We start from the raw sequence: 26,710 nt of genomic DNA, 5'->3' as shown, positions 1-26,710 counted from the left end.
ATTGACTGATCCAGAACATAGATAGAGCCACGTTGTCCTGATTTATAGTGCCCATAAACCAGAAACTTTAGGGGGTGTATTAACTCATTCAGATCATTAGTAAATTGCCAAAATTACATTACAATGATACTTTATAAATCTGTAAGTAGAGAACTGACAAAAATAGCTCACTGGATTACCCAAATGTGGAATGATGCATGTAAAACACGGTGTTGGCAAAACTAGGGAAAATACAGCTGTTCAATTGAATGTGGATTCCCCAGGTGTGCTGTGTGTGTGTGTGTGTGTGTGTGTGTGTGTTTATTGCAACTAATACTAATATGCTGTTTCAACCAAAACATTAATCTGGAAGGAAGACAATTTGCTTTAAAGAATTCCCCAAGGTGAGCTTTTGGTGCTCACCCTGATTCTGCATTGACTTCCACTTCCTCCATAAAATAAATGCTTTACATCCTCCCCATAGCGAAGCACAGGTCTGTTACCCTATGACTGAGTTTCCACCCAGGAAATCTGTTCCAAAACCTACAGTGTCTGAGGAACGTTTCCTAATGCTGTCCTGGAGCCGCGGCTTTTCGCATCACAGAAAGTCATCTGAAGGGAATATGTAGGTAGAATTGGATTAAACTCTAAGTTTTTTTTTTTTTAAAGGAGGGTATGATTTGGGAAAAACAGGTGCACCCATAAGAGATGATTATTTGGATATTTTTAACCAATTATTTTGCTTTGTAGAAACTACCAAAAAAAGAAAAAAATTACCAAGATAATTTTAACCATTTTGGTCAAGTTGACTAATTAATTAATTCAGCTTAAAAAATCAGTCCAATAATTTTACTAATTTCATGTCAATACACCTTAAAGAAAACGTATGAAAAAGCCTCTTAGATTTTGATGGTGAAGCATCACCGAAAAGACAATTCTTTAAGAATCACCACTATTCAGGTAGAACACTTACAAATAAATTACCTGTACAGCATCAACTTTCCATTTTACTTACAGTTTTGGTTTCTTATTGTTTGATGCCAGTGTCTATTTGAAATCAACACTCATAGTTCTAGTCTAGAGAAGAATTTTGTTTCTTGGGGGATATCTCAACTTCAAGTGTAAGACAAAAGTGGATACGAGCATCTTTTGTCTAAATCCCTTATTTTGCTTAAGTTCAGAGGTTAAGTGATTTGCAAGACCACAGAGCGTAGGTTAACAACAGAACCTGCACTAGAATCTCAGCATCCCTGCTCCCACTCCATTGTAACGAGATGAAAATGAGTTTGAGTCTCTTTTGAGGCTAGTGTCCTGAAGACCACGCAGCCATGTTGAATTCTGAGATTCCAGCCTACCCCTACTTAGTTGCTGACTGGCAAATGATGCCTGTGAAATGGAACCATCACTGCAGAAGCTTTAACTTACATGATTGAACTATGTTTAGAGCGGGGTTTCTTGGTTTGGGCAGTACTGACATTTTAGATTTCATAGTCTTTTCCCTTTGGAAGGACTGCCCTGTGCAACGTAGGATGTTGAACAGTGTCCCTGGACTCTGCTCACTAGAAGCACATAGCACACACACCCTTAAGTCATAAAAACCAAAAACTGTCTCCAGACATTGCTGGATATCCTGTTGAGGGAACAATCACCCCCACTCGAAAACCGCTGGCGTGGAAGATCCTAAAATCCTAATCAAGTCTTTTTTTCATATAATCAGCCTTTTGAAAGAAAAAGTTCATTGCTGCTTGGCTGGCTTTTATCACCTTTGACTGCTTGTAGATATTATTTGAGCAGAACCATAGTTCTTTTGTTTTCCAAAAATACAGATGTGTTTGTTTACCTTCTGCAGGAAAACAGCTTCATAAACCGTCCTGCTTATTTATCTTAGGCGTCCCTATTTTTAGACTTTTAAAAGTGAACTGTTTTTAGCTAAATAAATACAGATGTTATTTTAGAAGGCTGTACAATTGGGTCTCGAAATATACTAATAAGGATGGGATTAAGAAAAGGAAGCACAGGATAAAATTGCAAGTTATCATTGACAAGATTCAGGCAAAATAAGACTGAAATCAGCTCTCTGACACAGGAACATTGTATGTCACCGACCTTCACCTACCTGGTTTTGTTTTTATGCGGTATGTAAATCAGAGATTTCTTTGTTGTTTTTTTTTTAACTTCAGATATAATCAAGAGTAAAGTATTGTGGTTGAAAAGGCTGTCTATTGCTTAATAACTTATCTTTTCATGGGAAAAATAATACTGAGTTTCCACTTCTGTACCTAAACAACCACACATTAAAAGCTATCAATTACCAACCAGTTTCATATCTGTGGACCAATAAGGAGGCAAGTTTGATAGTTTCACATCTGTTTTGGGTGAAAGCCTGTTCCTGTCTGTGGTATTTAAAATTTAAAGAACTTCTGTTATTATACAATTGGGAATCCTCAGGGAGTAAAATGTTAATGAAATCCATAACATGCACAGACTTTATGACAGCAGTTTTAAGAAATTCCTTTGGTGGGGTTTGTTGATTTCTGTCCCAGCGGTAATAATTGCACCTTTTACAGAGTGCATTAATGTTCACATTTAGGAGCAATGGCTACATTTATGCCATGTGTAAGGTAACACACCAACTCCTAAGCTTTAAATAACTTTCATATCGTAATTTGAAAGCCCCAGAGCAAAGAAATGTGTGTTCTTCAGACCTGGCAGAACCCACACTTTAAAACTTTTCTAGCACTCTACAGCCATCTTCACCAAAGGTGAGGGAGAGCTGAACCCTGGAAATTCCAAAGCCCTGGTGTGGATGAGGATCCCTTGTAGAGTTCTCATTTAATATACCATTTGAAAGTACCACATCAAAATGGTAATTTTGCTCCATGTCAGAGTAGCAATTTTAGATGCTGATCTGAAACATAGATGGACACAAGCATGCATGCACACAAACACACACACCTCCACCCTCCTTCTCCTTCTTCTTCCCCCCCCAACCCTCCGCTCCCTTAGCCATCTAATGTCATTCAATTCTAGATTCAAATAAAGGGAGGAAAGTAGATTAAATTTAAAAACGCTTTATAAATCCCAATAGTAATAAAATGCATTATGCTTTTATATTTTCAACTATTGAACAGAGTAAGTATTGAGACTAATTGCACATGTTGGGATTGAGGATGATCACATGTGCACTTGAGCATGTGACTTGGGCATTTTTTTCCCCAGCTCTGTTTGCCCCAAGGGGTTAAAAATGCATTTATGGCATTTTTCTAATTGCCTTCCTTCAGGAGAATGAGATGTCTCAATTCCACCAAAGTTTTATTCTTCGTACACTTCCAGTGCTTTAAACTTCTAACTACATATTTTGGATCTAGAAAAATAAATAAACAAACTCCTTTATTCTTTCAGCAAGCTTGAGAAGGCTATAGACGAAATTCTCCAGGGGATGGGTGATTGGACCAGACAGCTGCTTGGGTTGTTTCAAGCATTTAAAATTCTGTGATTCTATTAAATTTACTCAATCAGCTAGCGCCCTGAGCTTGCCTAAGATGAAAATATACATATACGGAGTATCGCTGGAATGTGTCTTAAACACCATTGATAATTATGTGAGGCAGCACATAGCAATTTTTTTAATTAACAAGATTTTTTTTTCTTAGATCAAATAATTGTTCAGGTTGGCTTCTTCGTGAAGCTTCTCTGGGGATTTCACATAGAAACCTTACTCGTGCGGCCTTTTTCCTCAGTGCTTTTGTGCTGTCTTGTAAGAAAGTGCAGCCCACTGGGGGAGATAAGATGAAGCCCAGATGGTTAATCTTTCATGTCTCTCCAGCCTTTGAAAGAAATATCTGTAAGGCATAGGCTTACCCACCATTACCGACTCTTCACTCCTTAAAGTCCTGCCAAAATCTTTTCCTTCCTTAAGAAGACAAATACCATGTTCCATTCTGAGTACTTGGTAGGCCATAATACTAACCCAGAAAGAAGAAAGGAAAAGGCAGCACCAGGGATCCAGCTGTATGAAGAAACTCATTATAGTTGTCTTATCTGTCTAGGCTTGCTTTGTTTACCTAGGGCTAAAGCTGATGCAGGTAGATCCCATCTCAGAATAAAAGACGGAGACCCAGGTAGCCAAAGGCCAATGGCTACAGGTGCAAGAAATTTCACAGAGCCTTAAGTTTGAGGATCTGGAAATGAAATATCACATTTCCAGTGGGAAATACTCATGATAATGAAAAGAAGTTAGAAAACCTTATGAAAGGTGAAATACTGAAGAAAAATGTTTTGATATTTCTGGAGGTACACAGAGTTTAGGGGGAGAAGAAAAAATAATTTTTGTTGAAGTTTTCCACCTTAAAAAATGAGTTGGTAACATGCAGAATTTTACTGGCCTAGTTATTTAAACATACCTTTAAAAATCAAAACTAATCATTGGCAGTCTCAGTCAGCAGCATTTTATAGCACATACATTATTTCTTTAGTTTTAATGTAGTTTATCATATGTATTTACAAGGATGGTGTTTTTTATTTGGAGAGCTCCAATATCAAGATGATGGCAAGAATTCATTTATTTAACAATCATTTACCACATAAAGAAAAATCAGACAATACTTTTTTTTTTGAGATGGAGTCTTGCTCTGTTGCCCAGCCTGGAGTGCAGTGGCTTGATATCAGCTCACTGCAGCCTCCACCTCCCAGGTTCAAGCGATTCTGTTGCCTCAGCCTCCTGAGTAGCTGGTATTACAGGCATGTGCCACCAGGCCTGGCTAATTTTTGTATTTTTAGTAGAGACGGGGTTTCACCATGTTGGTTAGGCTGGTCTTGAACCCCTGACCTCGTGATCTGCCCACCTCGGCCTCCCAAAGTGCTGGGATTACAGGTGTGAGCCACTCCACCTGGCTCAGACAATATTTTTGTTCATTTAACATGATATTTCCTCTAAAACTGACCACTTATTAATAGATGAATTCATTTATTGAGCATCTACATGACCTCCATCTGGACAGTCCCATGTCTTCTGGAGAGGAGTAAAAGGAGGCAGGAAGAGGTGATTTGGGATTCAACCTCTGTATGCTGAAGTTCAGCTCCATTATCAACTTCTTAGTGCAAGAACGTTGCTGTTCTTCCAGAAGAGTTTAATACAAACATCTGTTTATCTACTTACCTTTCTTTCAAGTATCTAGATTTAGAATATCTGTGTTTCTCATATAAAATTCATCTCCATTAAAATCTTTTAATCAAAAATAATTCAAATAGATCAGGAATCAGTTCATTTCTTTTTTAATACTGGCAATGTATTAAAATCATTGAAAGTGATAGGTTTTAATCCTTAACTTTGCATCTAAAACTATAAAGACAGTGTAAGAGAATTTCTATTGTTCTGAAAACCTAGACTATTATATGAAGGAGAATGTGGAGGTTTTTTTGTTTTTTTTTTTTTTTGAGACGGAGTTCCGCTCTTGTTACCCAGGTTGGAGTGCAATGGCGAGATCTTGGCTCACGGCAACCTCCGCCCTCTGGGTTCAGGCAATTCTCCTGCCTCAGCCTCCTGAATAGCTGGGATTACAGGCAGGCGCCACCCTGCCTAGCTAATTTTTTTGTATTTTTAGTAGAGACGGGGTTTCACCATGTTGACCAGGATGGTCTCGATCTCTTGACCTCGTGATCCACCCGCCCGGCCAATGTGGAGGTTTTTTAGCCTTTCCAAACATGTGCCTTAGCCCTATTTTTTCTGTAAAGATTTCCCTCATGTATCCCCAACACATACCACCACCACACACATGCACATGCAACAGCACAGCCATGTTCACCAAAAAAGCATTTCACCTGTTGTCACCTCCAAGTATGTGGTTGAAATAGAGGCATCCAACCGTGTGTTCGGAATGGTTCCAGTGGTTGGATGCGAGCCACAGCTTCCAGTATGTTAAGGACTTCGGGCAGTGCTTGGAGAGGACTAACATGATGTAATTAGTGTAACACCTGTGTTTGTGCTCCTATGGTTTGAAAGTTGTTGTACAGATGCACTTTTTTCCATTGCGTGACCCAGACTGAAATGCATGAAATTAGTATCGATAAATTTTTTTTTCTGGAACATGAAAAGAATGTGCAGTTCTGACCACTGACATTTGGACGGCAAAGGGGGCACACGTTTTCAGAGCACAAAATAGGGCCATGCTTTGCCCCTTTCTTCCAACAGGAGCACAAAAAACACAGATAACTGGGTAATATTTCTTCCTTTCCCAGTTTCCTTTTCTACCTCCATCCATGGCATTTCCATCTTGACTGCTTTTCTCCTGACCGAGGCTGGCCTTTGCTCAGTTCAAAACATCTGCTGTGAGTTCTAATTACACATGATTTTCCTGGAGAGTCATTCTTGGAAAATTCATTTTTGCAAGGCTTTCTCCATCCCCTTAATGTGAGCTTCAAAAACAAATCAGCATATGCAGTTCCTGGCTGAACAGTAAGCTTCCAACAGGGAAATGCAGTTGACCAAATATTAAATTGAGAAGTTCACTTCATCTGTTCTCAGGAATGACTGGCATTCCTTCAGAGACTAACTGTTTACCCACAATTTCTGACAACCAGCTGTACCTAGGCAGCCTGTTCTTTCTCTTGGTTCTTGTCTCCAGGGTAGCATTCGTTATAACCTTAGGCGGGCGGCCGACTTTAATCTCAGTAATCCCATCAGCTCCTTGCAGGATTTTGAATGCCAAGGAGAGTTTTTTTGGACACCTGCACTTCCATCAGCACAGGAAACTCTCATTACCAGGAGAGGCCCACCTAGAACACTGGGAAATACATGGAAAATTGGTGTAAAAAGATGCTGTCAAACTTTATAGGCCAAGAGACTGATTTAGACCATCACCCTCATCTGCAAGTCTTTAGTTTCCAGAAATTCATTCTTGTGTTTTGTTTTCAAAACCAAACTTAAAGGTAAAGGGGGGAAAATTAAAGGTGTGATTAACTGCAAAAGCAACAATCAATAAGGTTTTTGTTTGTGCTGGAATAGACAGATGCCATTTGAGTAAAAGTATGTGTTTATCTTCAGTCACTTAAAAATCACCTCAATACGGGTAGCATAGAATAACAGCTCTTGAAATCAAAATCTACCCTACCTGTATATGCTATTTAATATTTTCTTGATCTTTTAGGTTTGAAAATGTCTTTAAAGGGCTGAAAGCCTGGAGAGGGGTGTGTGTGTGTGTGTGTGTGTGTGTGTGTGTGTGTGTGTGAATAACTGTACCTTGGAAAGGTGTCATACATCATTGCCTCATTGCAAACCCAACCTCCAGGACTTCTTCCTTGAGACTTTTCTTGTGAGGCTGCTTCTCAGACAAAGAAACACCAAGATTGCGGCCGGGCGCGGTGGCTCAAGCCTGTAATTCCAGCACTTTGGGAGGCAGAGGCGGGTGGATCACGAAGTCAAGAGATCGAGACCATCCTGGTCAACATGGTGAAACCCCGTCTCTACTAAAAATACAAAAAATTAGCTGGGCGTGGTGGCGCGTGCCTGTAATCCCAGCTACTCAGGAGGCTGAGAAAGGAGAATTGCCTGAACCCAGGAGGCGGAGGTTGTGGTGAGCCGAGATCACGCCATTGCACTCCAGCCTGGGTAACAAGAGCGAAACTCTGTCTCAAAAAAAAAAAAAAAAGAAACACCAAGATTGCAATGGGCCTGAAATCTACATTCATTTCCTGGCTACGGAAAGCTACAATTCCAAGATTGTATACAAGATTGTATGTTAGTTAGGTAAAATCATGGTCACTCTAGTGATACAGTCAAATTCTGATGTTATATTTTCAAAAATACAGGAAGGGTATGGGAGAAGTCTGAGATACCAGGTTCATAAACGTCTGATACATAAACATGCTGTGGACGTCATACTTGCAAATAACCTGTGTGTGTGTTTTTGTGTGTTTGCGCGTGTGCACACACATGCTTGTGCATAATTTTGCAGTAGTACCTACATTATCATTCCCTTGAAAGAGAAAAAGAGTCTTCACTTCAGGCCAGGCATGGTGGCTCATGCCTATAATCCTAGCATTTTGGGAGGCCGAGGCAGGTGGATCACTTGACTTCAGGAGTTCAACACCAGCCTGGGCAACATGATGAGACCCTGTCTGTACAAAACACAAGAAAATTAGCCAGGTATGGTGGCATGCTCCTGTAGTCCAGCTACTTGGGAAGCTGAGGAGAGGATCACTTGAGCCCAGGAGGTCGATGCTGCAGTGAGCTGCAATCGTGCCACTCAACTCCAGCCTGGGCAACAGAGGAAGACCCTGTCTCAAAAAAAAAAAAAAAAAAAATGGGGTCTTCTTCACCTTAAATTCATCTGTTTTCACATATAGTGCCTAACTCTTAACAGATGCTCAACAAATGTTTGTTGAATTTAAATTCAGTGTTGTGTAAGTCTGGCACTGCCAGCAGTATCCCAAAGACTAAGGGAAACAATATTAGGTCACATTCTGTGGTTAACGTGTGTAATATGCATCATTGTGATCTTCATAATAGCCATGCAGAATGACTAAAGGAGCTCAGTGTTGGCGTTTCTGTTCCAGAGAAGCAGAACTATGGCCGGAAGGGGCTAATTAATTTGCTTAATATTACCCAGGTCACTCCTGCAGGTCAAAACTGCAAAGCTACTTCTGGGGTCTGTGCTTTGTTTCCCACAACATGCTGCCTGCATCACCCCAGTTTTCTCTCTGTTGTACCAGAATGCATTGATTCATTTTAATGCAGTCTGTTCACTCTGTGCTGCGATTTATTGTTACTTGACTTTTTCACTCACTATCTAGAGGGCAGGAATCTTATCACCTTCACCCCCTTTCACCCAAGCACCTGGCACTTATTTGTGTTATGAATGAATAATCGCTACCCATCAAGTTCTCTCTACACTGGGCTGGATATTAGAAACACAACTACTCATCGTTAATAGCTCATGCTCTGAACTCATGAACTTCTCCTTAAATGTTTGAGGCGAGGAGAATGTGATTTCGACAGCAGCGTGAATCTCTAAAGAAAGCATCTGCAGTTTCTGTGCCATTTCATTGAGATGTTTTGTTTTAAATGTAGACAGCCACAGAGGTTAGGAGCTGCAGTGTGTGCTGCTAGACTCAGGGAAGAAGTCAGGCTGACTCATGCAGATTGAGGTTTTGTCTCATTCCCAGGAATGCTTGGACTTCCAGAAGTGGTGAAAGCACACATTTTAGCAGAATTACCTCAGCAGTGTGGCACATGATCATGAACTTCAAATTTACCTACAAAGAAGATTTCAACTGTCCTGTTATTAGTCAAAGACTTCACAGCCTAGACTCCTGGACTACTTAAAGGTCCATGTAAAGGAGTGTGTGTGTGTGTGTGTGTGTGTGTGTGTGTGTACACATGCACGCTCATGCATTTGTGTGTGTGAGTATGTATGTATGCAGTGGGGGAGGACACTTATCTTTGCTCTCCAAAGGAATTTTGCCATGAGATACTAGATAGAAGGAAAGTATTTATCAGGCTGGGTGTGGTGGTTCACGCCTGTAATCCCAGCCCTTTGGGAGGCCAAGGTGGGCAGATCACTAGAGGTCAGGAGTTTGAGACCAGCCTGGCCAACAGGGCAAAACCCCATCTCCATTAAAAATACAAAAATTATCTGGGCATGGTAGCATACCCCTGTAGTCCCAGTAACTTGGGATAATCACTTGAACCCAGGAGGTGGAGGTTGCAGTGAACCGAGATCCACCATTGCACTCCAGCCTGGGTGACAGAGACAGACACCATCTTAAAAAAAAAAAAAAGAAGGAAAATATTCATCATAGCAAATATTTTCAAATGTAGGCAATTGGGTGGGATTTTTTTTTTCGGTCTTTCTTCTGCTGTTGGCTCACCAACCCTGGCTGCTTCCTCTTTTCCAGCCCAAGTCCAACCCCATCCTCTGAGGTCCATTTTAAATGGTCCAAATGACCCGTTTTCCATCAAGCCCTTTCTATCTCCTTCCACGAGTAATTTTCTCTTCTTCTGAATCCCATAATGCCCCATTATCACTAGGCTGACACTTTTCACTTTCAGTCCCATAACATCATTGCTGCCATATAGGCCTCTGTGCTTCCAGATCCCGGCATGCAGTAAATACGTGTTGGATTTAATGGACTAAACGCTTTTATCTGGATACTTGGCATCCTTCAGTTTACTGTAATTTCACACTTTTAGTCTGAGTGCTGATGATGTGTGACTCCATGATTGGGCTTTGGGATGCAGCTGTGCAAGCAGACACTCTGAGCTCCGTAGTTTATCAGTTGCTAGGCTCTGAGCAGAGGTCATAATTGCTCAGAAAGACCAGGAGTGTGAAAAAAGAAAAAATAAAAAGGTCTCAATTGCACTACGTCCCAGCTTCATCATCTCTAAAACCTATCTGCGGGACAATTGAGAGAATGGAAGATGAGGGGCAGGAAGTTAGCAGTTAGTACAATACCTGGTGCATAGTGGTTGCCCCAGAGATGTTTTTAATAGTAACAATGACAATCATCAGCAGCAATACATTATTAACATAGTACAGTCCTACTGAAATCATGTGCAGAGATCATCAATTCTGCTACCGAGTCTTAAAGTGGCTGTAATCCAAACCAGCCATTACTCATTCTTCTATTACCGTTACCCTCTTTGTTTTAGTGCTGACAAATATTAGGAGCTAGAGACCTGTGTACACACTCTGCTTAATCTTACATATAGAGCTGCACCCTTGCACTCAACGAGATCGGCAGCACTGAACCCCAAGGTTTCTCTTGCCTACCTACCCCATGCAATTCCTACCCTCTAGGTCTTCTACTAGAAGAACACTTTCCTAGCTTTCATGGGTATTACAAATAAACAATCAGATGGAATCAAGAATTCTATGAGGAGAGCATAATACCAGCTCATGCCCGCTGTGTAGTACATGCTTGCTAACTCTATCACGTACATCATCTAGCAAGCGCACATGCTCTGATTCTCCTGTGAGGTTCTTGACTGGAAGACTTGCATCCCCTGTATACATATTTGAAGCTGATTACCATTGTTTTAAAACTGTAGAATAGGTCGGGCGCAGTGGCTCAAGCCTGTAATCCCAGCACTTTGGGAGGCCGAGGCGGGTGGATCATGAGGTCAAGAGATTGAGACCATCCTGGTCAACATGGTGAAACCCCATCTCTACTAAAAATACAAAAATTAGCTCAGCATGGTGACGTGGCTTGTAATCCCAGCTACTCAGGAGGCTGAGGGAGGAGAATTGCCTGAACCCAGGAAGCGGAGGTTGTGGTGAGCCGAGATCGCGCCATTGCACTCCAGCCTGGGTAACAAGAGTGAAACTCCGTCTCAAAAAAAAAAAAAAGAAAAACTGTAGCATACTTATTTTTTCTCTGTTAACAAATTTCAGTTAGGCAATCTCTATCAGAAAGTTTTTAGTTAAAATCTTAGCCAAGTTCCTGGGGATTACATTTGATCTGTTCTGAGAGCATGTCCTCTTTCCAAATCAAATGATTAGGCTCAGGTTTTAAATTAAATATAACTTACAAATAAGCATTCAAGAAATGTTAATTAAAAGTATTAAGTCCCTGAATCTTTTACTGCCTGGCAAGAACTCCTAAGTATCTTCGTAGGAAGGGGAGGAGGGGACATTAAAATGCCATCTTTTTGACCAAGCTGTTAAAGGTCTCCAAGATATTCATCTGCAAGTTAACACGTTATTGAAGGAAAAGACTTTATTTTAAAGTAGAAAAGATTTCACAAGTCGATGTACGTCTTAAAAATGTAAAACAATCTTTTCTAAAGCATAGAGATGTAATCAGCCATTCTCGTGGACTCTACCTAAGAGTTTCAAATTGCATTAGATGTTGATTACTTGTATTTCAGAGGGTATAGAAACCAGTACCATTTCATTTTCTCCCTCTCTGCTGTCAGAATATATTGTGTCCTGGTGTCTAGATTTGTACAGGTTTATCAAGTAAGAGAGGAATGCGAATGGAATATTTGTCTGGTGTGGGTGAATACAATTATATCTGCTCTAGAAAATATGGAAGGGAAATAAAGCCCTCAGGTTTCATGTCAAATACATGAAGACTGCCTTCTCGTATTTGTCTTAAATGTGTTTCATAAAATAAGCTGAGCGTTTTCTGGTAGCTTGCCACAGTTCCGTGCATTGCTCTCAAACAAAGGTCTTTCAGAGCCGGATGCTGTTTCCATCACACTAAGAAAATGTAGAGCAGTGTAGTGACTCCACCCTAAAACGGCATTCTTCACCTTCACATGTGATCTTTATGGTTTCCAGATTGGAGCGATCTGGGTAGCTGGATTCTGGAAGTGCCTCTAGCTGAGATGCTGGAGTCTTAACCTGCTGTATCAAGTCCCTTTTGTTTCCTTTGGACAATGCTACTTGCCAATTTTAACAACTACAGCAGATTTTATTATTCAAACAGAACCAGATGGGACTCCAGCTCAAAGAACATGTCAGAATTAAATATTTCTTTTTTAATTAGTTGCTCTTGATTTATGCAAAAAGAAAAATTCACATGAGAGTGGGAGAATGTGCTATAAATCCAGGCGTGCCAGAGCCCACGCAAGCACTATGTCCTTTCATCTGCCAAAAAAGATGAAGGTCAGCTCTTGTGTGGGGATTTCATTTTTCTTACTCATGTTCTCATTGTTCTTTTGCTGGGATGCAGTGGCGGTCAGGGAAGCCAGCCCTTCCACTGCCTCTGTGCCGCTGCAGCCTTGTCTCATGTTGTTCTAACTGGCTCGCTCAAGTCTTCTGGTAGGAAAATTCATGTGTTCATTCACTTGGGACTCTTTTACTACAAGCAAAGTTTTGCTTGTTTCCACCCAGGAAAGTGCTCTCCTTTAACTCAAGAAAAAGGGATTAATTCAGGTAATTAAGACTAAACGAAAATTGGTCAGATGTTTCCTGCCTTGCACTGCTCTTCTACTTGGGTATTTTTATTCTTTACCAGAATTTTAAAGTGTTTCTTTGTTATCCTTTGCTCAAAATAATCCATAGCTACCATTTTGTTTTTCGACAGCATGAATAAATTATTTGTAAAGTCTTGCTTTTCAGTAGCCAACGCTAACTTTAAACTGATAGTCAACACAATCAGAAATGGTTTCATATTCCTTATAATGATAGAAAATATTTGAATCTCCAAAACAAAAATCTACTGGATTTAATGATGTACTGGGAAATTATAAACTATCTGATCATTATGATTATTAAATATGAATTAGGAAATAGCTTGGGTGTAGCTGCCCACGCATGGGCCACCAGTCTTACCTGGGGTGTAAGTCCTGGCTCAAACGCTGGTAAGTTATGTGGCTCTGAGAAAGGCGCACGTCACTTTGTTCCTCTGTTTCTTTGTCCTTAAAACATCCCTTGTATGATTGTCTTAAGGATTGAAAGAGAAAATGTATATAAATTTAGCCCTTCACAAAATGCCCATGAACTTCCAGTTATTAATGGCCATTTGAGCCTTAGCTATCAGCATTTTTTTCTAGGTAATACCAATAGGGACACAACACAGAAAGAGAAAGGGAGTTACGTCACTATGTCTAAAGTAACTGCATTCAGATTCATAATGGCAAGAAGTCCAGGATCCTAAGTTAATGAGCACAATGGTCAGATGCTGGGAGTTAGGCCCACAGAGCCTAGAATAGCATCGATGTCCACAGGCCCAGGCTCTGTCAAAAAAACATGTGTTTTATCTAAGGAAATGAGACAATTGCTTAAAAATATTTTCTTTAGCTCGTAGTGTCAAGTGGATGAATTAAACAGCTCTTTGAGTCATCAGAAATGCCCTAAAGAAAATCTGACAGTCTCCCCCTCAAGAAAATATTTTCCTGTTTTTAATCAGACCTCTGCTCTTTGTCCTCTATTTTTTCAGGCCCTTGTATTGACCTGCCTTGGGAGTGTTAAAAGCTGGTAAATGCTCCCTTGCCAATGCTAGCTCAGTGGGCAGTATTTTATTGAGCAAGACAGATTTCATTTTAGAAATGAGGCTTTCCACATTACGACATTACCAATATTGGTTGGTTCTGTAGTATTATAGAAAGCAGTGATATTCATTTCATGGCTGGAAGGCTGCGTGCTAGTGTTTAACCAGCAGTTTGCAAAGATTTGCTACATGATTTACTGCACATGCTGCTTTGTCCTCAAGTGATTCCCGGTAAAATGTGTGCTTCTCCTTGCTTCTCTTTGTCCAGGGAATGTGCTTCCTGTCATTATTAAGACAATGACCATATGGGGCATGTGGGTGGTTCCTGTACACATCTTACAACAATAAGACGGGAGCATGGTAGACTCCAGTGCCTTGGGGAGGTGGGGTTCGCCACCCAGTAACTGCTACAACACCGCCCCCTCAGTCCTAGAAGTGGAGAGGAAAATTGTTTTCTTCTGCTCACACACTTCTCCCCACCAAAAATGAAAGGCCTGGGGGTTCCTCTTCTGTATCTGCTAACAAGCTCTTATGTTTGTTTGTGGAGCACAGTGTGAAAGTAAGATGTGGGTGGACTTTCCACCACTGGTGTTAGAATTTCATATTCATAGTGGAAACAGGGTATTGTGTTGGGTCAGTTCTGCTGACGGCACTATGTATTGTAACTTAGAAAGTGGCCACCAGCCAGGCGTGGTGGCTCATACCTTTAATCCCAGCACTTTGGAAGGCCAAGGTGGGCGGATCACTTGAGGTCAGGAGTTCGAGACCAGCCTGGCCAACATGGTGAAACCCCCTTCTCTACTGAAAAAAATATAAGAATTAGCTGGGTGTGATGGTGGGCACCTGCAATCCCAGCTACTCAGGAGGCTGAGGCAGGAGAATCACATGAACCCAGGAGGCGGAGATTGCAGTAAGCCAAGATTACACCATTGCACTCCAGCCTGGGGACAGAGTGAGGCTCTGTTGCCCTCCCTCCCACCAAAAAAGAAAGCAGCCACTAGAACTCAAAAGGAGTGTGATAAACTTCTGTAAAATAGTCTACATACCATCGATAAGTACCAGATGTTTATGTTTGTCACACACACAGAGGGAAATGTTCAACAATTTCAGTGAATGCATTTGATGTTCCATTCCATGCCTGCCCACTGCCGTCATCACACCCCCTCACCATCACCCTTAATGTTAAACAGAAGTATATCCAACTCAGATGTGAAATCACATCCATCTTCTAATTAAAAATAAAGCAGCTGTGAAATAATGATATTCTTTCAAAATAAGAAAATGATGATTAGAGTGGAGCTGATTGGGTTGAGGGAAAGCAGGTTACTTAATTATGGTTATTGTGGGTCTAAATTTTTATGGAAAGAAAGGAAGTATTGTTTCGGACGATGAACCCTGCAAAACATAGCGGGGTGGTGTTATGCAGAACTACTCTGGGTGGTGTCTTTGTCTTTCCAGCTGCTTGTCTTAGGTCGCCAGTCTTGGCATTGATGAGAACTTAGCATGATTCGAAAAGCTATGCCACCAAGACGAATGGCTAGTGGTTGATTTGGAGTGGATTTGATGGCTACTGATCATTTCAACTTCAAACCAACCAGAGATCATGTTCTTTAGAGAGCAGTACATTTTTTGACAAATAATGTCAATAGCGGTGAGAGAAACATAACAAGTTGTTTAGTGTCCATGGTTTCATTCATTTATCTCCTCCTGCTTATCTGTGCAATTCCTGTTCCTCCTCATCCCTGAAATGGTCTTTCCCTTTGCGTCCAAGCACCTACTGTGTATCCCTCGATAGGTGTCTTGAGCATAAAAGTCAGCTATGATGAGTCTCCAATGCCCCCTACCTCCATTCTCTGTTAGATTGTTTACCTTTTCCTTGATCTGCATGTATACCTGTTTTACGGTAATTATGGGTTTGTGTTTTACACACTCTTACTGATTTTTACATCCTAACAACTTAATACAGAACGTAGCAGATAAGTAGTATCAAGCATCCACTGAAAAATGTCAATCCAGTTGAGTAAATTCCAATACCTAAATATTCACAGCCAATAAAAATTATGATGCAGAAAAAAAGCACTGGTACTAGAACATCTATAAAACCCTGTGAAAAAAACAGTTATCAGGCATAGAGGTAGTATGTTCTTATTTTTCAAAGTAAAAACATGCACACAAGTATTCACATGTACTTTGCATGGGAAAAAGAAACTCTGAAAGGCTATGATTGGTAATTATTTCCTAATGATGGTCTTAGGGAGACTTAGTTTTCTTCTATAATCTTCACTGCATTTTATGAATTTTCAGTAGGGATTGGAAAAATAAATGCTTTTCAAAAGAAATCCATCACAACAATCTAGAAGGAGGTACAGTAAAAACAGAATGATGAATTCAGTGATGGGGACATGAGCTTTGAAGGGATTTAGCCTACTAGGCCAAAAAGAGGAAAAAGTCATTTCCACTCAAGAAACAGACAGAGGTTGTTTTAGGCCAAAGGAACGTTATATGTTGAGACATGCAGATAGAAAAGGCTTATCTTCTGTTACAAGCAGCAAATATTATAATGTGACTGGGTGGTACAGTTGGAGGGAGAGAGATGTAGCAGGAGAGGCTAAAAGAGTAGATCGAAGCCAATGTCATGGCTAGCAGAGACAGCAACGCCAGTGAGAAAGGCTTGTAAGGGAAGGAGAAAACTTCTCATCTACTCTTTTAGGTGTTGCAACTGGAGGCTGCAAATTAAACTGACAAAAGACAGACTAACAGCAAAACAGGCATCAATACTTTAAATTTTATGTGTACAGAGGCTTTACAGAAAAGAAGTGAAAAACCCAAAGAAATAGATTCAAGTGTTTATATACCATTTTAACAATGGGTGATAAGTTGTGGATAAGTGACTTGAGAAAAGAAAGAGAGTTTGGGCTTTTGGGGTGGATAAGTTGGAGGAAAGTGACTAGGAGATACACACAGACACACACACATGGGAAACTAATGGAAAATATGAGTTATTTTAGTAAGATTTGTTTATGCCAATTTTATCTCAGTGCCAACTCTCAGCCTCGACTGATAAGTATTGCTGTCTTCATCCTGGTAGAGGAGAGAAGGGAAATGCATGCCACCTTCCCAAAGGGAAACGTGTGTCCTGCTTTTAGGCAGAGAAGGGGAAGGCATAGAATTCTTCTTGCATCTGTTGATTCTTGATTGCCTTCAGCTCAAAATAATTATGCCAAACTGGCAAGTTTTGGGTGTGGTGTTGTCCAGAACTCTTCAGATATGAACACCCAGGCATGAAGTCTAGGTCTCCTGACACAAACACCAGCAGTATGTGCAGTGGTGCCTGCAAGGCAGGACTTTATCTGTCTCACCTCATACTATCTCAGACACTTGAGGGTGGAGGGCAGATCCCTGTTAGAGAATTCCCCTAAGGTATGAAGAGAGAGGCCTGGTGGAAAGAACTTCCCTGGTCTTAGCAGTGAGGGCTGCACAGTGCTGGTGAAGCTGTATGTTGTCGGAGTTCTGGGTACCATCCGGTTTTCATTGCAGTGGTTCAGGTCCCAATCCTAATCATTTTGTGAGGTTGTCATCTATCCTTACTAAACCCACTGGGAATCATCTTAGGGAGAAAAATGAAATGAAATTTCAAGTAACCCCGTGTGGTAAATTAGAGAATCTGCAGAGTTGTAAAGCACAGCAGGAAACTATGCAATTACAAGAGGAGGCTGCCAATGCATTTCATTGCTGTTGAGAAAAGAAAATATCTTTCTTTTTTAATGAGTGATTCATGCGTATGCTTTGGGGGCCTTTGTATCTTAGGCCTTGGACGTTTTCCTGTGTAGGATACTAGTTAATTCCAGTCAATTGCTTCTTCCTCTGATGTCAGCTGTTCCTAATGCCTAGGAATCTTCTATTTGATCACCAGTTAACTTCTTTCCTACTTGGTAATTAAATCTTACTCCAAAAACCAAAATTTTAAAAATAGAAAAAGGACAGCCAAGCAGTGAAGTTCTAGGGTTATTTCAAATCAGCCCAAGCTGTATACACACTCTTGGGAATTTAATCATTTCCAAACTAAAGAGCCATCTGTAAGTTTGACGGGAAGAGTTTATTTAAATAGCTCTGCTTCATGCTCCCTTGGACTTTAAGATTTTAAGGACCCTTCATCTTGAAAGTAGCTATGGCATTGGGCATGACTTTAATGGACAGTGAGAAAAGCACTAAGTGTTCTGAGAGCATTTGAAAACAGTTAAAATTGTTCAGTACCCATTAACTTTCAGATTGCCGCATTATGCAATCGAAGAGTTTCTGCAGCAACTGAAAATCACCTATTTGTCTGGAATATAGTGAGATTTAGGGCTGTCAGATAACATGAATACAGAACATCCATTTAAACTTGAATTTTATGTAAGCAATGAATCAGTTGTGGTATAAGTGTAGCCCAAATATTGCATGAGATACATACTTATACTAAAAAACAAAAAAATTTTTAGCTGACATTCAAATTTAACTGAGGTCTTATACTTTTATTTGCTAAATCTGACAATCATGGATCACCTCCCCTTCTTGAAATTTGTAGGAAGTTTAAAACATTAATGCATCAAACTACCATGGTTCACTTTTGAAAAACAAATGCAAATTTTTGTAAACAAGTATAAGTACTTCATGAGAGTGTGTTGGTAAAATACTTATTTGTTAAATTAAAATTATAAAATCTACTGTTATTATTCTAAAATATTAAATTCTATTAAAGAAGTCTTGTTCCTTTTTCTCTTAAATCAAAAGCACATAGAGCCTAGAGTTTATATCTTTAAAACTAGGGAAATGAAACAGAGATTATTTTGCATTAATTGGTAGCTCTGTCCTTTCCAGATGAAATCTACTACCGTTTAATTCTATAACTTCAAACTGGCTTCTATGTGCTGCTTTTCCTGGATGTAGAAAACATGTCGATTTAACTGATCCAACGGCCTTCAGAAAAAAAGCAATTCATGAAAGACAATATGCCTCCATGAGGCAGGCTGTGTATAAAATGGAAATTCTTTAAGTGATCACGGCCTATGGGCACTGGAGAATTAATTGAAATATTATTTTCTGAAAATTGAGTTGTCATATGGCAACTGGAAAGCAGGATTCAAAAGTTGGGAAAGGGGTTGAGTTTTTTGTTTTGTTTCGTTTTGTTTTTTGAGTCAGAGACTCCAATGCCCAGGCTGGAGTGCAGTGGCGAGATCTCAGCTCGCTGCAACCTCTGCCTCCTGGGTTCAACAGATTCTCCTGCCTCAGGAAAATCTACTGCCTCCCTAGTAGCTGACATTACAGGCACGTGCCACCACGCTGAGATCATTTTTGTGTTTTCAGTAGAGACTGAGTTTCACTATGTTGGCCAGGCTGGTCTTGAACTCCTGACTTCTAGTGATCTGCCCACCTCGACCTCCTAACGACTGATGTACTTTTGCAATATCTTGTCAATCCTAATAGTTGTAATGTGTAACTGTTTTCTGGGTTTTTAAAAAAATATTTGCCATATATTTGTGTGTTTTTTTTAAGTTTCTGCATAAAGCTGGGCATACAATAGATGGAACAAATAATTTTATAAGAATAATCAAGTGTATTAAAATTAACTAAAAATATATCTATTAAATAGAAATTAGTAATGAGTTTGATTTCAAGATTATTCTTAGCTATTAATGCTGGTAATAAGGAAAGTTACAGAAAAAAAAAACCTACTCTACTAGAAACATCTCTAACGCATATGAAAGAAGGGATCATAGAAAGAGTGGAAAAGGGTCTTTCAAGCTATCTAATCCCACTCCTTCATTTTACAAATGAGGGCCCAGAAGCCTACAGAGGATGGCAGAGCCTGGACTGAACATTGAGTGCTTGCTGCTGAAATCCATTCCTTCCCATTCACATCACCGGGCTCTGGGATGAAACCACAGACCCTTGAGGTTTCAGTTGCCCTCTGGTCATCACTACTCTGATGCCCTCCAAGAGCCCCACCCTTCAGGGATATGAGATAGACTAGTGAAAGATGAAGGTGGGGCTGTCGAGTGGAGGAGCTTTTCCACTGGAAGCTTACCAGGAGAAGGCGGCAAGCCCAAGCAGTTGTTTCCTGGAGGCATCAGTCTCCCCCACGTGATGGCGTGGAATCCACCTGCCTCTCAAGCTGAGCTGCAAGGAGAGAGGCCACAGGAACATGTGGGGAGGGAAGAAATCTGAAGCTGAAACAGAAATCTTTACCTTCTTCCTCTTTACTCCATCCAGGTTATAAAACTATGGCCCATCTCCCAAACCACAAGACCCTTAGTGCTTTCAAGTCAGTATTGTTTCAGTCTGCCCTTAATTTGGAAGGAGGTAGGTTGCTGGAGACAGAGGGCAAACAGGATTATGTTAGACAGAAATTCAGGTCCAGGCCTCTCCATTATCCATTGTGTGAGTTTATCTTGTTTGTCTTGATTTTCTCTTTATACGATGACATATATGAATGTGCAGTCTGGAAAGTATGTTTAATCTCTTAGAAAATATAATGACAAGATATTGAATCCACTCTTCTCTTTTACACCTGATTGCAACAGTGAGAAAGGTCTTTTCCTGGCCTTCCTCCTAACAATGGAAACCAACCTAGGGCCATGCTGTCTTACGTCCCTAAAATAGTCAAACTCTGTAAAATATTTCAGGAGCTTTATTCTGAGACAAATATGAGTGTGCCATGGCCCATGACACAGACCTCAGGAGGTCCTGAGGGGGACAGGAACCCAAGGTGGTCTGGATACAGCTTGGTTTTCTATATTTTAGAAAGACATGAGACATCAATCAGATACATATGAGATGTACATTGGTTTGGTCCAGAAAGGTGGGACATATGGAAACGGGTCCCAAGTCAGAGGTGGATTCAAAGATTTTCTGATTGACAATTGGTTGAAAGAGTTAAGTTATTGTCTAAAGACTTAGGAATATCTGGGTTAAGATAAGGGATTATGAAGACCAAGGTTTTATCATTCAGGTAAAGCCTCCAGGTATCAGGCTTCAGAGAGAATACATTGTAAATGTTTCTTATCAGACTTAAAGAGTCTGTTCTATTAGTAATTCCAAGAGAGGAGAGTATAATAATGAGGCTTGTTTAACCCCAGGCCCTATTATGGCCTGAACTAGTTTTTCAAGTTAGCTTTGGAATGCCCTTGCTGGGTCAAGGTGTCCATGTAGATAGATGGTCAGGGGGCTTAGAATTTTATTTTTAGTGTGCATTTTTTTTTTTGAGACAGAGTTTCACTCTTGTTACCCAGGCGGGAGTGCAATGGCGCAATCTCGGCTCACAGAAACCTCCACCTCCTGGGTTCAGGCAATTCTCCTGCCTCAGCCTCCTGAGTAGCTGGGATTACAGGCACGCGCCACCATGCCCAGCTAAATTTTTGTATTTTTAGTAGAGATGGGGTTTCACCATGTTGACCAGGATGGTCTTGATATGTTGACCTCTTGATCCACCTTCCTCGTCCTCCCAAAGTGCTGGGATTACAGGCTTGAGCCACCACACCTGGCCGCCTTTGCCTTTCTTTAGAAAGAATGTAAGTGTGGAGTCAGGGACTGTGGACACCGGATGGAATTAGGCCCTGTTGATCCCAGGTGGATGAAAGCCGCAATGTGGAGCTCACTAGAAAAGATGCTTTGGGGTTACAGTTTTGCAGGGCTGGTGCATTGACCACACTTGTGCTTGTCTTACAGGTAGACTTGGGTGTTCTGCGCTTCGTCACAGCCGTCGGAACACAGGGCGCCATTTCAAAAGAAACGAAGAAGAAATACTATGTTAAGACTTACAAGATCGACATCAGCTCCAACGGGGAAGACTGGATCAACATAAAAGAAGGAAATAAACCTATTGTAAGTTAGGCTGCCTCCGCTGCTACCAGTGCAGTCTTTTAAATGGATGATCAATTTTTACTTGTTTGTTTGGGAGCTTTCCATCTGGCCTGGTTTATTTTTGAATTTATTTGAAATGAAAAGTGCAATTAGAGGTTTAAATCTGACCAAGGGGTCTCATGTTCTCAGATCCAGAAGCCAGGAGGAAATTATATGAATGCTTCCAAGAAAAGTCAATAGTGGCCAAATTAAGTGTCAGACTCAAGCATTGCTGTAAGCTTCCCCTGGGAATCCAGATTATGCATGGGATAAACACTGTCCTCTTAGAACCTGAGGAATTTGGGGTTTTGTTGTTTTTCTCCCCTCTAGGTCTTCACTATATTTTATAGATTCTTTCTCTCTGTAATGGGCTAGTTTTAGAAAACATCTTATTCATCTATTAGTTTGTGGCTCACAAACTAATTTACAAGTGCATTTGACCACTTCTTGTAAGAATGCGTGGAACTAAAGGTAATTCATCGTGTTCCCTCAGATCACACAAATAACCCACTCCCTCCACACTGCTTTCAACCAAGGAGGCAGCACAGACCACACCATGTCCCTGAGCACTCTGCTCTAGCTCATTTGGAACAGAGATGTTTTTCTTAGCCTGCCTGTTTATTTGAAGTTACACTGGCTCTGATTTTCTAATCAAAAGATTTTGGAGAATTCATACTCACCGTCTCCCAGAAATTAAAAGCTTGCCCTGGAGGCTGAGCAAAACACAGGAAATTGATGAGGATAGGAGCAAAGATCCAGGTAGCTTGCAATGACGGGCTTGGGAAGAGGCCAATTAACCGGTCCTTGTCTCTCTTTTGAGCATTCGTGCACTTGACTTTCTCCTTGTAGATCTGGAACTGAGAAAAGCCTCCTGGGTGTGAAGTGAGAAAAATTATTAATTCCCTTTGATTAGCAATGAAACCCCACTCTCGGACAGGACAGGCAAGATGGAAGCAGCTACAGGTAGACAGTTGCTCCGTAGGAGGAAAATGCCGTGGACAGGCAAGTTCAAGGCCACAGTGTAGCCCTGGAGGGCATGGAACCAGTGTGTCTAGGGTAGAAGAACCTTCCTAGTCAGTGCTTATGGAGATGAAGTGAATAAATTTTGACCCCAAGTTTTATGACTGATTCTTGTTTGGAAGTAAATTTCTGAAGACATACTTTAGGTTTAAGCAAGCAAAAAAATCTGTACCTCTAATGAGGCACCTACAAGCCACAGACCCAGGGAGAGCCAGGAAAACTGACCTTAGACTTTCAGCCACTTCTGTTAAAAATAAGCAGTATTTCAGGAACAAAAAACTAAACACTGCACGTTCTTACTTACAAGTGGGAGCTGAGCGATGAGAACACATGGACGCATTGAGGGGAGCGACACACACTGGGCTCTGCTATGGGGTATGTGGAGGAGCAAGAGCATCAGGAAGAACAGCTAATGCGTGCTGGGCTTAATACCTAGGTGATGGGCTGATCTGTGCAGCAAACCACCTTGGCACACATTTACCTATGGAGCAAACCTGCACATCCTGCACAGGTACCCTGGGTCTTAAATAAAGGTTGAAGTGAAAAAAAAAAAAAAAAGAACAAAATAGAACTGTGAGGTGAAAGGTCTAAAATACTGTTAAGTGAAAAACTTAGTTGGTATTTTATTATTTTTATACTGGAACGCATGCAGATGAGAGGGATGAAAAGAAATAGCAACCAGACCATTTGCTGTTAAGAAAGAAAAAGTAAGCGCTACTTCTTCAAGATGTTTTCTTCAACTGTTGTCCACTGGTAGTTTGCACGACCCAGAAGAGGAGGGCTATCGGAGAGCACCCACAGATTCCGGGGTGTCTGACAGTGCATGCAGCTTGCCCTGGAAACTCCCTGGCACACAGGAGGGCTTGAGGGGGAGAAGCAGGAGTAAGGAGGGAGTTGGCAGAGAGGAAGGTTGGCGGCTGTTCCGAGCCCTCTAGCTGAAGCTAGATGAAATCGGAACATCCATCTAGAGTCTCATGATCATTGCCCACCCTGCTTTTTCTGTACTTTGGGGGCTTTCAGCCACTCTCCTCTACCCTCATTCCCACTTTGCTCCAGGAGTGCAGCTTTCGACCAATAACAACTCCAGCAACCCTCTTCATGTTAGAGAGAATGCATAAAACATGATTTTAGCAAACATAAGCCTCCCTCGGCGGGAACAAAACACACCTCCCCTCTGCCTGTGCCAGAGCACAGAGCTCTCCTGCCAGACTTCTCGTCTCCCTCGGACATGGACTGGTTACCCCCATAAGGAGAGCAGCATCGCTGGGGGCCCTCCTTCCCTGGCAGCTACCCGTTACTCTTCGTCACACAAAAATGCTCCCACACAGATTGATTTCCGGGGAGAGTTGCTGATGTAGGGCAGAAATCAAAAGGCCATCATAGGCTGGGATAAATGAGGATGTCAGATAGTCTCTAGAGAGAGAGAGATCAGGCTAATAACTGACTTATTTAAACAAACATAGAGACAGGGTCTTGCTCTGTGACCCATGCTGGAGTGCAGTGGTGCAGTCATAACTCACTGTAACCTACAACTCCTGGCTCAAGCCATCCTCCCAGCTCAATCTCCCAAGTAGCTGGGACCACAGGCATGTACCACCATGCCTGGCTAATATTTGTTTGTTTGTTTTTGGGGGAGATGGAGTCATACTATGCTGCCCAGGCTGGTCTGAAACTCCTGGCCTCAAGCGATCCTCATTCCTTGGCCTCCTAAAGTTCTAGAATTGCAGGCGTGAACCACCACACCCAGGCATAACCAACTCTGTAAAGCATTTGACCACCTTTAGTTGTGCGGGTCGCTTAAATTCAATAAAGTAAGAACAGCAGCCCAACTTTCACAAGCCCTTTTTCCCAGGGGGAAGAGCAGGACTTGGGAAACTGTAGACCTCCTTCAGGTCCTCACCTGGAAAGGTGGCGAGGAAGCTGCACACCCCATGGTGCTCCAGCTATGCAGCCAAAGAGGAGGGGTCTGGGGTCTGACCTGCCTGTACAGAGAAGCATAGTGCTGAATGTACAAGGCACGGGGCTGAGAAATGTCACCGTCCCATTGGCAATTCCCAACCCAAGGCAGAAGTAAAATCCAGGAAAGGGGAAGCAGAGTATTCTGTGACGGCAAAGTCTCTAGTCCTCGGAGATCTTACTGGAGAGTGCTGCTGTAGCCCCTGGCCCGGGCAGAGCGGCCCCATGAGTCCTTGCGGGAAACGTCCACTCATGTCTGGTATGCATTACATTTGCTGTCACATGCCTCATCTTTCTTAAAATAAAATAACTCCGTTTAAAACTAGAAGCAGAATTCCAGCACTCTGGGAGACGGAGGCAGGTGGATGACTTGAGGTCAGGAGTTCAAGACCAGCCTGGCCAACCAACATGGTGAAACCCCATCTCTACCAAAAATACAAAAATTAGTCAGGTATGTGGCACGTGCCTGTAATCCCAGCTACTTAGGAGGCTGAGGCAGGAGAATCGCTTGAACCCAGGAGCCGGAGGTTGCAGTGAGCCGAGATCGTATCACTACACTCCAGCTGGGGTGACTGACCGAGCAAGACTCCGTCTCAAATAAGTAAATAAATAAATCTTGAAGCAGAAGCCCTTGAAAAGCTGATTTTTAGTTAAAATAATTAATAACTCACTTTGGACTTTGACCACTAAAACATAATTTTACCAATAATCGAATAAGGATTAAAGTCACGCATTAGTGTGAGGGACAAGATCTTCCATCAAGGAATGAAGTGAAAGGAGAAAACGCTATTTGACCTAGTCCTATAGCTGGAAACACAACCTAGAATGTCAAAAAGCCAGACTCTACACTGAACTCAAAAAGCATCCCTTCTGGGGGTCCTTGGGAAAGCAGAACAGTGAGTGTTCTCATGACACGTCTACTGTATTCTTTGGGTCCTCTGGTAAAGTTAATAGTCTCATACTTTTTAGATAATAGCATGCATTCTTTAATAAGTGTTATCCGTGTAATAGTGCTTTTAAAGGCTCTAGCGTCTCAGAAAATTGAATTGACATTAGGACAGTATTCTGTATTAGACACCATTCTGATTGCTAATTGAAAAAAACTAACATAGCAAGTTATTAACGTCATCTCATCCTTGATAGACAATGCTGAAATTGTAAATAATTTTTACAACCATTTGTGAAAACATATTTTTGGATTTAAATCCAAAGCCTTTGCTAAAGAAAGGCACTTTTTTTCCCCATACAGGTCTTTCAAGGAAACACCAACCCCACAGATGTTGTGGTTGCAGTATTTCCCAAACCAGTGATCACTCGATTTGTCCGGATTAAGCCTGCAACTTGGGAAACTGGCATATCTATGAGATTTGAAGTATATGGTTGCAAGATAACAGGTAAGCTGTGGAAGACTGAAGACTGGATCGTCTAGGTTGAGGACTGTCCTGTTTTGATTTATGCAAACCTTTAAATACCGGGTGAATAAGTTTGTAAATGCAATCATTTTTATTTGATAGTTAAAAGCATCTGCTTTGGATTTAGACAAATCTAAGTTCAAATCCTGCCTTACTACTCACTAGCAATTTTGGTTTTTGTTTTTGTTTTTTTGGTCAACATACTTACCTTTCAAAGCCTTAGTTATCTCACCTGGGAAATAGTTGTAATAATTTACACCATACAGGCTAGTTGTGATGATGCATTATTAATAGATAATGAATGTAAAGCAGTTAGCACAGTCTGACAAGGTAAGTGTTTGTTTACTGGTACCTTTTCCACTAGACTGTAAGCTCCATGGAGGCAAGTACCATGCTTTCCATTTCTGCTTCCTGGGTACTGACTACTACTTAGTAGAATTACAATAAGTAACTATTGCATGAATCATTCTCCAACAGTTTTATTTATTTATTTATTTTGTGACAGAGTCTTGCTCTGTTACTCAGGC

General features: G+C 41.2%; 1 protein-coding gene across 4 annotated transcripts in view; it reads left to right on the top strand.

Annotated features, from left to right (window-relative positions):
* NRP1 (neuropilin 1) overlaps positions 1 to 26,710 on the top strand; it is a 158,239-nt gene that overhangs the window by 87,262 nt on the left and 44,267 nt on the right. For all 4 annotated transcript variants that reach the window (XM_078329854.1, XM_054258617.2, XM_002750156.7 and 1 more), the window contains exons 7-8: positions 21,622 to 21,777; positions 26,021 to 26,165. In XM_078329854.1, coding sequence (XP_078185980.1) covers positions 21,622 to 21,777; positions 26,021 to 26,165 — 301 coding nt within the window. The remainder of the gene's footprint in view (positions 1 to 21,621; positions 21,778 to 26,020; positions 26,166 to 26,710) is intronic.

Source organism: Callithrix jacchus, chromosome 7, assembly GCF_049354715.1.
Source record: "Callithrix jacchus isolate 240 chromosome 7, calJac240_pri, whole genome shotgun sequence".
Lineage (NCBI taxonomy): Eukaryota > Metazoa > Chordata > Mammalia > Primates > Cebidae > Callithrix > Callithrix jacchus.
Note: the sequence above shows the minus strand (reverse complement) of the source record. Positions and strands in the feature narration are given on the sequence as shown.